General features: G+C 33.9%; 2 protein-coding genes and 1 long non-coding RNA gene across 4 annotated transcripts; 1 reads left to right on the forward strand and 2 right to left on the reverse strand.

Annotated features, from left to right (window-relative positions):
• Window positions 1–1272: 1272 nt before the first annotated feature.
• On the forward strand, window positions 1273–1996 carry LOC125201999 (protein yippee-like At4g27745). Its single transcript, XM_048100307.2, has 2 exons — window positions 1273–1574; window positions 1650–1996. The coding sequence occupies exons 1-2, from the start codon at window positions 1479–1481 to the stop codon at window positions 1875–1877; spliced, it is 324 nt and encodes a 107-aa protein (XP_047956264.1). The 5' UTR covers window positions 1273–1478; the 3' UTR covers window positions 1878–1996.
• Window positions 1997–2311: 315 nt separating this feature from the next.
• LOC125202453 (uncharacterized) lies at window positions 2312–4801 on the reverse strand. 2 transcript variants are annotated; one of them, XR_016135402.1, is made up of 5 exons: window positions 4572–4801; window positions 3743–4387; window positions 3258–3680; window positions 2999–3082; window positions 2312–2602 (listed from the first exon to the last, which is right to left on the reverse strand). It is a non-coding gene; the product is annotated as an uncharacterized LOC125202453 (long non-coding RNA). The 2 variants fall into 2 exon arrangements; XR_007173102.2 differs by lacking the exon at window positions 2999–3082 and having other exon boundaries at window positions 4572–4799.
• Window positions 4802–7788: 2987 nt separating this feature from the next.
• LOC125201484 (P-loop containing nucleoside triphosphate hydrolases superfamily protein) lies at window positions 7789–9513 on the reverse strand. The gene has a single exon (XM_048099625.2). The coding sequence runs from the start codon at window positions 9348–9350 to the stop codon at window positions 7914–7916; it is 1437 nt and encodes a 478-aa protein (XP_047955582.1). The 5' UTR covers window positions 9351–9513; the 3' UTR covers window positions 7789–7913.
• Between the last annotated feature and the right edge of the window lie 7707 nt (window positions 9514–17220).

Genomic DNA, 17220 nt, shown 5'->3' on the forward strand with positions numbered 1-17220 from the left:
TAGAATATAAATCTCTATCGGGTCCTATCTTGACAATATCCCACACCACTTATCAAATGAGCCCTAAATATTCATCAAACTCATCCATTCAAGAACTGAATCACTGCCTAACCGAATCTTCACGCTTAAACCTACATCATTTTTAGTGGAAAAAAATCTCAGAGTGTAGCTGTCAAGTGATTCCGCATACCTTAATCAGTGTTACACCTCAAGGAATCCAACAATTGGTCTCTTACATTTGTACGAATTCATCTTGTAATACTTTAGCCTTTTGAATAGTTTGTTTATAGATGGAAAAACAAACCCACCCTTTCAACCAAACACTACAAAAGAAATCTAGAACTAGCAAAGTTGTTGCTACCGATAACAAGAAAGAAATCGACTAGCTTTAGTTATAGCACAATTTACGTCTCTTGCGTTGATAAGTTGTAATCTTGGTTAGTACTGAAATGATTGGTAATCTCTTAATTAGGACGAAGTGTAAAATCGGTCAAATTAAATGCTCTTCCAATTTTTCCAATAAGGAAAGTTGTAACCATCACATTCCACATCCCAATAGTTATTAGTCATATATGTTTCTCCAAATTTCAATAGAATTCACAACTATCATCACTCTTTTAGCCAACTTTACTAAATAATGTAGAGTACTGAGCATTGTCACATGACATTTATCGACCGATCACCTATAGAAGTGTCACAAGCTATCAATCCCATATTGTCCTTTTATCAAACTTTATCAAATGAAAACATATATAAAAGGGTATTAGATTCTCCCAATCCAAAAATAGATATGATTTGAAAACATTATAGAGATTAAGACCATTCGAATTGTACCACCAATTTATTTTGGTCATATTTAATCAATCAAAGAGATAATTCATAGTATAAAAGTTGCTACAAGCCTACAACCACAAAATCAATGTAAAGTGAATATAAATCACGTGATTTTTCGTCAAATTCCGACGCTAGTTAAAAATTATTTCATATGCCAAGGATTTGCACCTTTAGTGGTTCACCCAAACTCAAATAGAAAAAGACACTTTTGTAAATATTGATGAAAAAGTAGTAGGAAACCATTATAGCAACTCCATCCATAATGCTGCAAAGTACAGTTTTTATTTAATTTTTCCACATATATAATGTTTGGGAAAGAATAACAAATAGTTGTTGTATGGTGGTCGATTTGGAGTGGAACGAGTGGAAGTCCTAACGCAAGGCAGTGGGGCCATTGAATGCGACCACAATTATTGATAGCCCATACGCCAAGATTGTATTAAAATAAAGTATTGTTTCATTTTCAAACCCAAGTCTTTTATTTGATTAACATCATAGCTTGTTTGGAATCATCACTCAATCTTTTATTTTAATTGCATTGGCTGTCATGCTTTAATGATCTTTTCAACTCCTCCTTTTCCTTAGTTGCATAGCAAATAAAAAAACAAGTCCCTTCCCTTGTGTGATTGAAATTTGATCATAAAATGGGGGATTTGATCATCGGTCCGAGGTTGTACGGATGCTACAAATGCAGAAACCATGTGGCCATCCATGATGATATTGTTTCAAAGTCGTTTCAGGTAAAGTAAATTTGTCCTACAATTATCTCTCAACGTTATGCTCTAATCTTTGATTTGATGGAGTGTTTTGATCAGTCGAAAAATGGAAGGGCCTTCCTCTTCTCGCACGCGCAAAACGTGTATTCGGGTAGAAAGGAGGATCGGCAGATGATGACGGGGCTGCACTTGGTGGCGGACGTGCACTGTGCCGATTGCAGAGAGGTTCTTGGTTGGAAGTATGAGAAGGCTTACGAGGAATCCCAGAAATACAAGGAAGGCAAATTTGTGCTTGAAAAATTCAAGATTGTTAAAGAAAATTGGTAGCTGTCCTTTGGGATTTGCATATATAAGTATTTCTTTCACTATGTATATACACTTCTGTCACAATTAAAATTGTAATTGTAAAGTTGCCAACTGGTAAATACTAGTTTTATGTTTCTTCATGAACAAACTCTTGCATTTTAGCTGCTAAGTTATTGTTTATCCCCACATAGCAATTAGATTTTGGATTATTTTATGACATTCGATGTGGATTTCAGCTGTGAGATGTGGACTCAAGGCACTAATTTCTTTAAATGGTTTGACAATTTTTCTAGTAGAATATTTCATAATAGTCATGCGTAAGAGATGATGTGTGATGCTTTTAATTTTTGTAGGAGATGATGTGGGGCTGCTTTTAATTAATCCTAATTGACTCTATAGGAATTCCCATCACCTAAAATGCTAGGCATGCCAACCTTACCAAAACCAAACAAAAATAGCAGGGGAAAATGATTAGCTGCTTATCTCGGTAAATTTATTCTTGGCCTAAAATCTAAATGCATCTTCTACACATTCACTATCTAAAATTGAAACCAGCAAACCTCATACTGAAATTACTAAACAAGTTCATACATTCGTCCACATGTTATCACTTGACACTACTTTAGTATGTACGTTTTCATCATTTCACGCCTTCTGTTATCTCATCTGGGGCTACCAATCTGCAATTCCTTTGATCGTCGTCCCTTAAAGCATATTTAGCAGATACAACACTATCGAATATCTTACTGAAAATTCAGAAGTTAAAATATCAGCCAACTGGAAGATATTTAAAAAAGATAGAGATGAAGCAAAGCAAGTAACACATTGCATCTTCTGGAGTTGCGGATTGCACAAAAGCATAATTCCGACATATTAAGAACCCTCCCATAACACACAAACTGTCTTTCTATGTCATGATATTTAGTATGAAATCACGAATAGGGTAAAAGTTTATCACAAAAAGGGTTTTAGTTGATCTTGGTTTAGATAAGATGCCTATCATGCAAAATGAAATGTATATAAAATAATGCCAACGATGAAATAACTCTTAGGAATGGGAACCTCATGAAAATCCTCCAGAAACAGCTGACAAAAAATTTCTCATTTAACAGGTGCAAAAGTGAAACACAAAGGTTACATACCCTGGCCCTTTCAACTCTGTGTATGTCATGCTCAAACAATGTGTCATCAAGACCACAAATGTTATATCTTGCACTCCTTTCTTCCTAGAGGTAATAACTAGCATGAGTAAAAGGAAAAAATACCCCCACAGCTGGCAGTAGCATCACTAAGAAATCGTTCACAATCAAGAAATAAATAAAGTGAAAAACTTTTGCAACCAAGGAAAATCAATAGAGAAAAACCTTTGCATTTTGCAACGAAATAAATGAAGAACAAAACCTGAAAAAAATGGGAATGTTCTGATGAGATGAAGCCAATTGCATCAATCCTGGCATCATGTGGTCAATACAGCTGCCACTAAAAATCCCACATCTATCACTCCAAATAGTATTGCTGTCTTAGCCTGCATATATATATCATACTTGGGTAATTAATTGAATGCATCAATAATGAATGAAAAATTGAAAATGAGGTTAGTAATATAGTATCTTTATGGATGGAAGAGAAGCAAAATAAAAGAACAAAGCAACGTATATGAGCTCCACAACCACTCCGAAGCCATTGACAGTCGCTACCAAGTAAGCATCGGGTTTAATGATCCCGTAGTATGTCCACAGAGATGAATTCAGCAGTGTACAAATGTACGGAAGGCTCTCGAATTCCTCTGTCGTCTTACGTTTCAAAATCCGAGCAAATGTCTTCCTGCATAATTATTTAATTAAATCACCACTCATCAATATCTTCTTATACTTATGCATACTTACATTGGAGATAGAAACACAAGAACTGAGATTATGTTCTGAAGAACAAAACCTGAAAAAAACTGATGAGAGTTAGGAGGTAATTAAGTAAATGGAAACATGTGAATGATACAACTTATTGACCGCCTCGTGATTAGTGTGGTTGGCATAGCATTGCCATTGGCATCATGAATCCATCTGAACCAATACCAATCTGGTGTGATGTGCAAGGAAAGTGGAAGTGAAGAACATTTCCATGTGTGGATAAGAGAAATAGGTAGGCCTTGCAAAGTTGCAATAGAATCTCATTTTCCTAATCATAGCTCCAGCCTCTGTTTTGGAGGCACGTTTATATAACTCTTCCAATCCTTTCTTCAACATTTACCTCACAATAGCCATCATGTTATGATATTAAGCCCAGTATTGCTCAGATAACACTTGTAATTCTACAACCAATCGCAATACATTGAACAAGAATACTTACTTACAAGTTACAAATAAGTGATCAAAATATTGATTGCCAAGGGACAGGAGCTGCTTCCATGATGTATTCAATAAAAAATAATTCGACCAGACTAGATGCAATTTTGATAAAGACTCCCTTTTTTCTGAAATCTCTCCGCTCCTACTGGTTCCTTGGTTCCTTTTCTTTTGTTTCTCAACTATAAACTGGGAAAAGGAAAAGCATCAAGTGATCAAACAATTTGATGCAGAATTGCAACGTGGAGTGAGAAGAACATATATATGAAACCAACAAAATCAAACAAAACACCAAAACAATTCGCACGATGAAATGTAGTTGTCAGCTAATACAAAAATCCACAGGGCGGAGAAGATAATCCAAATTTACTACCTGATTTCATCTCAATACGTCCAGTTGGTCCGATTGCAGAGTCTCAAACTCAAAGTTGCTGCAAAAGATTGGCCCCGTGATTTATCCATTTATCCTGACATTGATCGACAATGGTTCTCCATTTATGCTTGAGATAACAATAAGCATTCTAAGTTGTCCTTTGCAGAGTGATGTAACCTTCAATGATCAAGAAACTCAAACAGTAGATCTGATGTGTCATACGCCCACTTTTTGTGGGTTGGATCTGGGATCTATCAGGCCCACTCTAGGCTTAATGCGTCGAGGCCATTTATGATTAAAGAACCCAAACAGAAAGCCTCTTTTTTTATACGTTTTAAAAGAATATTGAAATTAAGTCTATTAGTTTTGCCCAATATTCAAATCCACATACTCCAGTGAAATGTTTTTCTAAAGTAGTGTTTATGTTGCCTTATTCACAAAAATTAACCAAGAATCAGACTTCACCTTTACTTCAACTAGTGTTACGCATGTGCTGTGCACAGATAAATCACATAATATAATACTCCATAATATAATGTTTAAACATTAAAAAAATATTTGTGCTAAAAATATGTACAAAAGAACTATTGTCAATACCTACAATTTTCTTATTCTAGGGCTAGAACTTCGCAAAATAATATTTTTGGCTTCTTGCTTGTGTTTTCATCATTGCCGAAAAACAGAAAGAGCTGGCTAAAGGAAAATGAAAAGATTACAGTAGATGAGAGATATCATAATAAAACAGGAAATATACTCTAAAGCCTTTTATACCTTTTGCAGGGATGAAAAGTCTATGCCAAAATGTTGCAGATGCTGTGCTAGAAGTGGGTCTACGACACTTTCATCCTCCACACAAGAGTAAACGTCTGAGCTGCCAAAGTTTGAATTTCATGATTATACATGAAAAAAGGCAATGTAGCACCAGAAAAACATAAACCACAAAGAAGTGCTTCAATGTTTCTCTGAAGAAATGAAAATACAAAACCTTAAAGGCATAAAAAACATAAGCAATTGGTGTATCCAGTAAAGAAGTAATCAAGTGATATAAAATATGTCAAGGAAACCAAACTTCGGACTACATGTTAAATTACCAATGATGCCATTCATACAAATACGTTTGTTTTGCAGACTAATTGAAAACCAAGCGTAGGTAAGAACAATGATGATTAAGTCAAAACCAAACATATTGTTCTATACAAACAAAAAATCAATAGGCACTTAATGCCCACATTGGTTTCGCTTTACCATCACTTTAGCCTGCCTACAGCATACAACAAATTAAATAGTCACCTCTGCATCTATCAATAATCTTAATATATATGTGCATGCGTGTGTGTGCTGAAAATTAGCATCACATAATAAATATTGAAGAAACAGATAATTAAGCAGTAACTGCTCCAATATTCCACTAACCACTACATAGCCGTTACTTATATTACTACAGTATAATTTATGATTTCTGATTATTAAGTCTTTATTTCATTTTATTTTATTATAATATTCATAGTGGCAGTTTTGTAAATATCTCCAAAATTCCCCTTTTATATATTTATAGATAGCAACAGAAGCAATAATAACATTCAACATATCAGCTTTACAATTAGAGTTGTAAAGCCCTTTAAATTAAGTGGATTTATTCATAGAGCACCCTTTATCCAACATTTGATCAGAAATCTTGATCCCCTCATTTGCATAACCCTATTTAATCAGTAGGCTATGAGTAAAAGAATTCGGACTATGTCATCCTTGATTGTTTCTTCTTAATAGGCTTAATATGTGGAGTACTAGTTTTCTTTGATTGAGTCTTCTCAATACATATTTCTCTATATAGGGGAGCTCACTTTTGTAACCTTCCTGCAGTTAGAAGACATATTGCATAGGTTAAATGTAAATGATGTTACACAATCTTTAATATGCTAATAAGTTAAGTTATTGACTATTGTAAATCTCATATTTTGTCTTCCGCTGAGATCCTCTTTATCTTAGAAATAACATGTTTGTCTCTTTATTTAATTCTCACTATCTTTACTTTCCAACACCACCCCACTTAATTAAGTTATGTGACCAGGTTGTTGTTAGGGTATGCTCTTGATTTATAATTTTATAATCCAATTTCACATCCTCCAGTACAAAAGAAAAAAGGTAATTATGACAATGAATATATCTTAATTTGTTTTACATATTCCTTCCCGGTACTCCAATGTCAACTTTGAAATTATTTGACGGATAATATTTGCCAAACAGAAATCGCCAAATCATATGATTGTGGCAGTTGTCATTATTCCAAAACTTAATTTGTACAAGAAATTATTGTCCCACAGAGAAACGATACAAATAAGGCACAGGTATGTGATGCAGATGGAGGCGGCACTGCCACAGACAGCAAGCGCACCACTAAGATATCGCACAGCTCACACCCATTCGCTTTCCTAAAATTTATTGTGCCAACCAAACCCTCGCTTTTAATGTCTCATTCTATTTTTATTATCTCCATGCTTTTTTCTTGAAATAGTTTTTTTTATCGTATATACATATGTAGATAAAGAAGATATAAAAGGAATAGATAGACCAAGATTGTATCCAAATCTATATGCCTGCTTATAGTTGACATGGTATGGAGAAACCCTGCTTTGCCCAATGGTGGCAACCAAGCAATTGTGCCCTTTTACCAAGCAAGTTGTAGACTTCTTTTCTTCTTCTACAAATTCCACCCTTTCAATCTTTGAGAAGCTTAATTCACCCCTAAACTATACTAGTAATTATTTTTCTTTTTTTTTCTTTTTTTTTTTGGGGGGGGTCGGGGGGGATGCTGATTGCAAATTATAGTTGAACTTTTCTATGTTCGAATGGTGACATAAGGTTTGAAGGGTTCTTTCACTTAAAAAAGTACTTATAATAGTAAAAGAGAATTGAGGTTTGCCTATCCGATTATTCGAATCTAAAAAAGTGAGCACTCTATGTCCACACCAATTTAATATAATTTTTGCTCAAATGAAAACGTCTTTTAATCACCAATAAAGTGGATATGCTCATACATCAACCCATTACTTTACCTCGTCAGCATCTAATCTGTAAAGTATAAACAATCATATAAAACAACATGATGAAGCAAGTGGCTTCCAAATCATCACAATAATATAGTACTACTAGTAATTGTGTTTCTTGTAAATGAATCTAAGTAAATTTAAATAAGCAATCAGCTCAGCCCTTGCACGAATGGTAAAAAAAACATGAAATAAATCAAAATCCAATCTATACACAAAATTACAAACTTTAATGTATATAGAATATAAAGAAGGAGAAAATTCTATTCGTTAAAATGCTCGTATAGTTTGACATCTGTCACCGTTCACATTCATCTTGATCGAACGATCCAGGTCTCTTGCTGCTCTTCAGCCTCAACAGTCCATACAATTTTCGGAACTCCTTAGGCATTGTTTCCTTCCAGGCGGCACCACCGCCTTCCTCCGCGATAGACGGCGGCGCTGGAGACGACGCCGAACTGTCGCTCAGCCGCGTCGCGACCTTTCCGCCGCTCTTGCTGTTCGATTGCAAGGCGGAGATGACTGATTTCAATGCGCGGCTTGGCGAAGACCGGTTCACCAACATCAATTCGCTGATCTCCGCCGCGCTCATCTTAGCTCCGCTCTGGAAAATCTCCTCCACTTGAGGAAACAATTTGTGCTCCTTCACTCCGAGATAATTGTTTGCCAAATTTTTGAAAGAGACGAAATCACACATGGGGAAGTGAATGTGCATATCGATTCTCCCCGGCCGGAGCAGAGCAGGATCGATTCCAATTCCGTCTTTGTTGTTCATCGTGAAAATGAAAATCCTCTCGTCCTGCGAATTCAATAGCCCATCCATAAAATTCAGCAAACCGGATGACGTAATCCGCGCGTTTGACCTCTCTGAAACGTAACGATCCAAATCCTCGACGACGATCAGAGACTTGCTCGATGTTTGCAACAGAAGCGAGTTCAGATCCGCCTCGTCGGCCACTTGCGAGAGATTGACGTAGTAAACGTCGTAGTTGAGGAGATTCGCCGTGGCGGCGATGAAACTGGATTTCCCGGTGCCGGAAGGGCCGTAGAGGAGATAACTGCGCTTCCAAACGCGGCCTAGCTTGTGGTAGTACTGTTTCGATTTCAGAAACGTTTCCAGATCGTGGCGAATTTTGGCTTTCAGATCCGGATCGAGCACGAGCGCGTCGAAATTGGCGGGGTGGTTGAACGGAACCGACTTCCACCTGCCGTCGCGGTGGTTGTGAATCTTCAATTCCGTCCCCCTCTGCTCGATGTCGTCGGAGACCGCGTGGATGTGTTGAAGGTAGGGTTTCAGAATTCTCCGCTTATCCTTCTTCTTAATCCTCAGCACGAAGCTCCGGCGAACAATCTGATTGCCGCGATCTCTCTCCACTTGATTGAGCCACGAAACTCGAGCGCCGAGGAAAACGTCTTGGATCGCCTGATTGTCGTCGACCGACAAAACGATGTCGTTTGGCTTTTTCCCGTTGAAGAGGTTGGTGAAATCGGAGTCCTCTAATGAAGGCAGAGAACTGAGGTAGAGCGAAACTCGGCGGTAGAAGAGGTTCTGCTGCTGGGTGGAATCGTTCAACTCGGGGACCTTGAAGTGCTGGTGCACGTGAACTCGGTCTCCGCCCCATTCAACCCATTTCCTCACGGCGTAGATGAGAGCGGTCCGGTGCAGAAACCACCGCACCAGAAAAATCGAGCAGACAATCGAGAACAATATCAACAACAGATTCACAACAAACATGGATATATCCAGTATGGAGTTTCTTTATTTATTTTCGGGTGAATTGATGATTTGTTGAGGCGAAGGAGAACCTTAACAATTAATTACAGAGAATTTCATTGTAGATGGAGATTATATAGGGAGGAAGTATTAGTAGCTGTCAACGAGTGAGACCAATAATACTGGGAAAGATGTGGGCGGAGAAATTCGATTCTACTTGGTATTTCGAGATTCGGCCTCAAATTTTATTTTTAATAAAGTAGACAGAATTTTAATTAATTAATTTATTTATTTATGTATTTATTATTTATCGTTCATGAAGAAAATTTATAAATGAGACAAATTTTGGAATTGGCAATGATTTAAATAGAGAAGTTCGAAGAAAAAATGGAGAAATATTAGAATTGTCAAATAGAATAAATTATTGAAAAGTAATGAAGTTGATTCAAATTCTAGTAATTCTAAAAATAATTTGAAAAAGTATGAAGTTTGGATTTTTTTTTTCTTATAATGAATTTTTTTAAGAAATTGCATATGATATGTTAACCATGGAATCAAGTCATCACTAAGGATAGTGACAAGGCTGGATAGCCGAAGGCTAGTTGAGAAGTGAGCTGAGGCATGGAGATGCTCGACTATATGACTAATGAAGGCTGCGAATGGTGTATCAGGGTGAGGTGAGTCCCGGCGAGGCAAAAGTTACGGCCTAGACAAGAAGTGTTTATGTCGGCGGGCGGGAGGTTGCAACTTGCAATGGGGATGTCAGTTTAAGCTTGGAACTTGCTAGTGAAATACTTAAATGTGAATTTACATAAATATAATTATCGAAGTAAAATAATTTCAAGCTTAATTCTAGTAGTACTATAAATTTGATAATTAGACATTAATCAGGTATACCTGATACCGAACGAATACTGAAGATTCAATATGAACCCTGACTCCGCACCCGATAATTGTGAGCATCATATCCGATACTTATCGAACATTGACGATACTAATTAGAACCTGATGGTCGTGGACACTCAACAATTTAAAGTTTTACATAAATTACATATTCAAATTTAAAACTAGTTGTACGTACCATTATATTGGTTGAGGCTTAGGTCTAAGTTAACAGAGGTGTTTTGACAATTTGAATCCTCCTCGTGATAGTTTCATGACTATTTTAATACGACTTTTAATTTATATATTTAATGTCACTTTTAATTTCATCTTCTCCTAAATGTATTTGATATTTAATAATATATACTCCCTTCATCCGCGAACAGGAGTCTCATTTCTTTCCGGTACAAGTTTTATCTAATGTTAAAAAAAGTGGATGGAAAATAGTTATTGAAGTATGAGTCCCACTTGTATATATATTAGTTTTAAATGATATGTGAGCGGAATGAGTTGGTGAAATGTTAGGCCTTTTACCATTTATGGTAATTATGAACCGAGACTCCTATTCACGGACGGATCAAAATGGAAAAACAGGATTCCTATTAGCGGACAGAGGGAGTATGTGAGAAAAAATTCATTCGATTAAATAAGTAGAAAAACTAACACGCCCTCCGTCACACAAGAGTATACACTCTTGGTTGGGTATAAATTTTTGTACACAATTGATTAATTAAGAGAGATATCGGAAAAAAAAAAGTGATTGAAGTATTATCAGTGGAGAATGAGTCTCATCTCATTAGAGAGAATAAAGTTTTTAAAATTATAAAATACATATGCTTGCGTGACAAACTAATAAAAGAAGGGATAACTGCCTTAAAAATCATTAACTTTTGCCATTTTTCGGTTTTTCCCACAACCTTTCACTGTAGCATACAAAATCATAAACTTTGTCGGAGTGTGCAAATTTCCCTTTCGACCCGACCCATGACTTTTCCGGCTGAAATAACGCGGACGTGGCATGCCTGAGTTCTTACGTGGAATACGCCGGAAATTTATAAAACTACGTCGTTTTATACATACAAAACGACGTCATTTTACAAATGAAAACCTTCAATTTCATCAAATCCCCAAATTAAACCCGAATTAGGGATTAAAACTTTCAATTTCAATTTCAGCCTCTCCCATCGCGAAGTCGAGCTTCAGCTTGGTACGCAATATTAACTCCTTCGGATTGAAATCCATATCGAGGTAATAATTGATTCAATTAGCGATTCTCACTCTCCCGTCGTGAATTCGAGCTCCATTGTTTGGAGATGCAAAAATGATTCTCGTTTATGTTTTGAAATGTGAGATATCGGGTTCAATTATGGAACGTGAGTTTCTGGGAGTGAAGGTGAGTGAGATTGGGAGGAGACGGCGGTTGTGAAGGTGAGTGAGATTAGGGTAAAATTTGGGGGTAAAATTTAGGGGAAGTTTTATTAAAATTGCATTTAAATAAAAAATAATGTTTCATGTTTAGTCAGCAGCCATGTAGGATTAAAACGACACGTCATCTATTTCTTTAACCGGAAAACCCGAAATGGGAAAATGGTGCACTCCGACAAAGTTTATGATTTTGTATGCTACAATGAAAGGTTGTGGGAAAAACCGGAAAATGACGAAAGTTAATGATTTTTAAGGCAGTTATCACAATAAAAGAAAGATCAACAAACTTTTTCTCTTTCGCTCACCTAAACCACTGATGGATTCAGGATGTAGAAGGGGGTGATCGCCCCCTCTCGGCTGTCCAGAGACGTTAAATATACTTTTGGGTCGGGCTGGAAATAGCAAAATCGCCCCCTCTCTGTGTAGAAAAATAGTACTCCCTCTGTCCCATCTCAAGTGATTGACTGTTTTTTGGCACGTGTTTGGGTAAAATGATACTACCTCCGTCCCCCAATTTTGACACACTTTGACCCGACACGGGTTTTAAGAAATGTAATGGAAAATGAGTTGGAAAAGTTGGTGGGATGTGGGTCCTACTTTTAAAGTATTAGTAGTTTTATAATAAAATGTGAGTATGAATGAGTTAGTGGAATATGAGATCCACTACCAAAAATAGTAAAAAGTGAAGTGTGTCAAATTTTCAGGGACGGACCGAAATAATAAACTGTGTCAAAATTTGGGGGACGGAAGTAGTAATAAATACTCCCTCTCTCCGTCCACAAAAAATAGAGCACATTTACCATTTTTGGCCGTCCACAAAAAATAGAGCACATTCATTTATGGAAAGCTTTCAACAAATAATAATCCTACGCATCATTATGTTAACACTACTTCTCACTTACTTTTTCTCATTCTCTCTTACTTTTTTGCATTCTCTCTTAATTTACCAATTCTATTTTAAAACCCGTGTCATACACTAATTGCTCAGTTTTTTGTGGACGGAGGAGGGAGTATATAGTTAAAGTGGAGGAAAAGTAAAATAATTAATAGAATAATGTATATACGACCCTCTTCTATATTATTCTATTTCTTACTTTACTTTCTCTCCACTTTAATTATTTATTATCATTTTCGCAAAATAACGGCCAAAAAGAAATCAATCACTTGGATTGGGACTGAAGGAGTATTGTTTTTCAATAAATGTCAGGTTGTGTTGTTGGTCTTTTAAGAAAGAAGTCTTTGGAAGCATTTTGCCTTCTTTTAATCCTTTTTTTTAATCAATTCATATTTCTTATTACCAAATCAAACCATTTAAAAATACTTTATAAATCTCTATTATTATTAGTTTACATATATTGTTTTGTTATAAGTATTTATTTTTTGGTTAAATAATTTTTTTTAATATTTGATACTATATTTTATTTATTACTATAAAAATACTTGTTTTACATGATCTTTATTGCATCTTATTAGTTGTATATCAAAATAAACATTTGAAATATTTAGTAGTATTACTTTTATATTTTTATATTTTAATTAATACTCCATCCATCTCATTTAAGATGACATGTTTTCCTTTTTAGTTTGTCCCAACTAAGATTACACATTTCCTTTTTTGGTAACTTTCTCTTTCCAATTAATACACCTGACCACTTTTTCTCACTTCTATTTAAATATTCATCTTTCTTTCTCTCTCTAATATTTACACTCACATTTCTCTCTCCAATTAATTATATTAACCAATAACACTTAAAATCTCGTATCGGCTAAGAAATGTGTCATCTTATCTGGGACGGAGGGAGTAGTATATTATTTAACTTTATTATTAAAGATTATATTAATTTTTTTTAATATTTAATTTCGCCTCCTCCATATTCGGGTTCTATCCACCATTACTTGAAACCAATATTTTTTCTCTTGCTGCATGTTGTTGTAGAACAAAAGGAGTACTATATCTTTACCTCTCCTGTTGCATCTACTTACAACAACAATGACACCAACCTAAAAAAACTTCCTAAGGCCATCTCCAATCATACTTCATAAATGAGTTTTGGTGTAGAAATTCTCTCCAACCATACACCAAACTCAAATTCATTTTTGGTGTTTTTTTTGAAACAACTCCAAATATGGTGTTACTGCAAAAATTTTGTGAGTAAAAAACCCAAAAATGGTGTAAATTTTGAATTTGGTATAAATGGTTGGAGTAAAACTACTTTTTGGTATGACATATACTCAAAAATTTGAGTTTAGTGTAAATGGTTGAAGATGGTCTAAGTATTGATAATAGCCTGTGCGGCCGTGCCCCCAACATTAACTTCTGACTTCGTCATTGTCGTCGGTTAAAAGGTCAGATCAGGTAATTCCTCAACCTGCTACTATTTTGACAATCCTAATTTAGGGATTGATCTACAAAGCTAATTTGATACGTTAATGATATAGATATGATCCATTTGTGGTCTTTGCGCTGTGAATAGTCTAGTGTCTTCGTACTGGCCTCGGTCCGAAAACTTAATACATATTGTGTTGCTCAATAATTAATTCATCTTAATGGTGAATGGTCCGAAAACTTAATGGTGAATAGTGAACCATCTTACTAGTTACATTCTATATATATAGAATAGAATTGGGTGAAATTAATTAAAAATTGTAATTTGATATATTTATAATAAATCGAACATACTATAATAATTATTTTTTTTAATATATAAACATAATTTGTACCTGAGTCATTAAGAAAATATAATATAGTTACTAGTTATCGTGCGGCCAACCGTTTCATGTAATGGTGGACATTTTAAAGGCAATTGTTTTGTGAAATATAAACCAATTGATTATGTGGGGAAGACTTTCTTTTTCTCTTTCTTTTTCTTTTTTTTTTTTGGTTGTGAAGGTGGGGAAGATTCTTTGATTAATTTGTAACCACGAAAAGGCAGAAAATATTAGCGAACAAGACTAAGTCTGTCTGGGTTAATTATTTATTTTCATGGGTCCTTAATAATGACATATTCCCCATCAAATAAAAAGTTAAGATAACTGCCTCGAACAATCGTCCACTCGCTAAGATATTTTAATATAAATTGGACCACTTTTTGTTATTCGCCGAGGCTAACCTTTCGCGTGGAAGCCGTGTAATCTTAATCATCTGTCTTTTTCCCAGTTAAATAAACAAGAAATGACTTGGAATATTTTATTTTATGAACAAAATAATCTTTTATATACTTATAAGTTATATCTTAATAGTTGCTCTGAATCAATTATGAATGCGTGATTTAGCAAGAAATACTCCCTCCCCTTCCATATTTTGACATTGCGCTCAAAGGCCAGATTTTTCTAAAACATAAAATCATATATAAAAATTAATTCGTATAATCAAACCTCTAAACATTTGTTTGAGATAAATTCAAGTTCCTCAACTTAAATTAGTTTTTGAGAACTGCTTTGCGAGCAATATTTCATACGCGCCAGGAAAGAGTACCATTTATTACACTAGTTAACATTTAATTACATAAATTAAAACTTACTTATACTAATTAACCTAGTGTTTGTGATTTTGACTTATTGGTATAAAGATGAACCTTCCGTCCTCCCAAAGTCGTTGAGTCATATTTTTTTTGGATTGTCCTAGAATAACTGAGACATTTTATTTTCTAAGAATTTTTTTTAAAAATCTCTAATACTTACTCTCTTTGCATCTCCCTTATTCCACTTTTTCCAATTTAACTTTAATACATCAATTTCTTAAATCTCGTGCCAAAAGAAATATTATAACTATCTTGGATGGATGAGAAAAAATTCCCTAGTCTAGACATACCATTTGGCATAATGAACTGATATGCCCAACAAATAATTATTTGACAAGTGGAATTCTATAAAAGTTATATTCCAAATATATATAACTATTACATGGAAACTAGTGGTTGTAAATCTACATTCAATTAGTATTACATTAACTTAGAGAAAATTTTCCAAAATATTTTGAACCTTTTAAAATACTCTCAACTACATATCGATTCTAATGGGAGTAATATATGCGTACAAACAATAATACACGTCTTTTTGCAATTTTATTTTATAATTTTAAAAATTTCTTAAATTTTTATATGCTATCAAAAAAGTAGAAAAAGATTGCAATTCATATATGCTAATAAAAATTTAAGTTAATAGCCACACTTCATTATTTATGTACTCCGTAGAATACACGTGATATTATTACCTAAATGTATATTAACCTAAAATAAAAAGTTTGGCTATTAATTTAAATGTTGTTGATATATTATTAATTATTTTATATTTTTTTCTACTTTTTTGATAGCATATAAAAATTTAGGAAATTTTTAATATTATAAAATAAAATAGCAAAAGACATAGTATAATTGTATAAATATATTACTTCATTATATTTGGAGTATGAATATGACATAAGTCTAAAATATTTTGAAATTTTTTCAAAAATTTAAAGTAATAATCGACTTTTAAATTTACATCCATTAATTTCTATGTATAATAATGTATAGTTGGAATATACATTTTTATAGAATTCCACTTGTCAAATGATTATTGGTTGGACATACCAACTCATTACGCCAAATGATATGCCAATATTAGAGAATATGGTATGTCTAGACTAGGGAAATTTTTCTCGGATGGAGAGAGTGTAATATATCACTTATCTCACCGATATATTTAAAAAATACGTATATATACAAAGAATATACATTGTGTAACCATGGGATTAAAACTTTAATAGAGAGGTCTGAAGTTGGGCTTTTCTATTTGAATTATGGAGAGCCCATTAAGTATATGTAGTTCATTATGGCCCTTCATTTATTATACTCCTCCATTTTCGAAAATATTATTGCAATTATTATATTTAGTGTTTTATAAGTATATTACTTTCTTTTTTTAAGTACGGAGTATAATTTTATACTACCATTTTATATTTTAACTAGTATCACACCCGTGCTATGCATGGCTTATTTTAATTTCTTCAAATTATGAAATATTTGTTTGAATTAAGAGATAATATTGTTATATAGATAGCACCGCTTATTTTATTTTCTTCACATTATGATATTTTTTTATAGATCTAAAAATTATGTATGTAGTAATAATGATAAGCTATACTACAACAAATAACATCACACATATAATAAGATCTTAAAATAGTTTCAATGATATTTAACACTAATAAACATATAATACAATATTACTGCATTTGATAAATATAATTAGTTTATTAAAGAAGGTTGTGATATACTCTCACTGTGTAATTTGTGTAAAAAATTAAGAATAATTTGGAGTACAAAATTATGAATTTAGCATAATTTGTATAAAAAATTGAGAAGAAAATTTTTATTATATGATGGTAATATTGATAGGGGAGTGATCAATTGATAACTAATTAGCAATCTCAAACTAAGACTAAATCTTAGCCATTATATTAGAAGATCTAGTGGTTGAAATAATGACACATGAATTATATTTTTAATTAAGAAAATTAATAAATAAAATTAGAGGGTATTAATGTCAATTCCCTCTCATTAAAATCATCTTAAAACTTAAAATTTACGTAACTCTCTCGATT

Source organism: Salvia hispanica, chromosome 2 (assembly GCF_029641045.1).
Source record: "Salvia hispanica isolate PSC_SH4W2 chromosome 2, Shi_PSC_v1, whole genome shotgun sequence".
Lineage (NCBI taxonomy): Eukaryota > Viridiplantae > Streptophyta > Magnoliopsida > Lamiales > Lamiaceae > Salvia > Salvia hispanica.

Coding starts and splice junctions, on each gene's coding strand:
- LOC125201999 (XM_048100307.2), top strand. CDS start 1,479: ATGGGGGATTTGATCATCGGTCCGAGGTTGTACGGATGCTACAAATGC. Junction 1,575..1,649: donor TTGTTTCAAAGTCGTTTCAG/GTAAAGTAAATT, acceptor TGTTTTGATCAG/TCGAAAAATGGAAGGGCCTT.
- LOC125201484 (XM_048099625.2), bottom strand. CDS start 9,350: ATGTTTGTTGTGAATCTGTTGTTGATATTGTTCTCGATTGTCTGCTCG.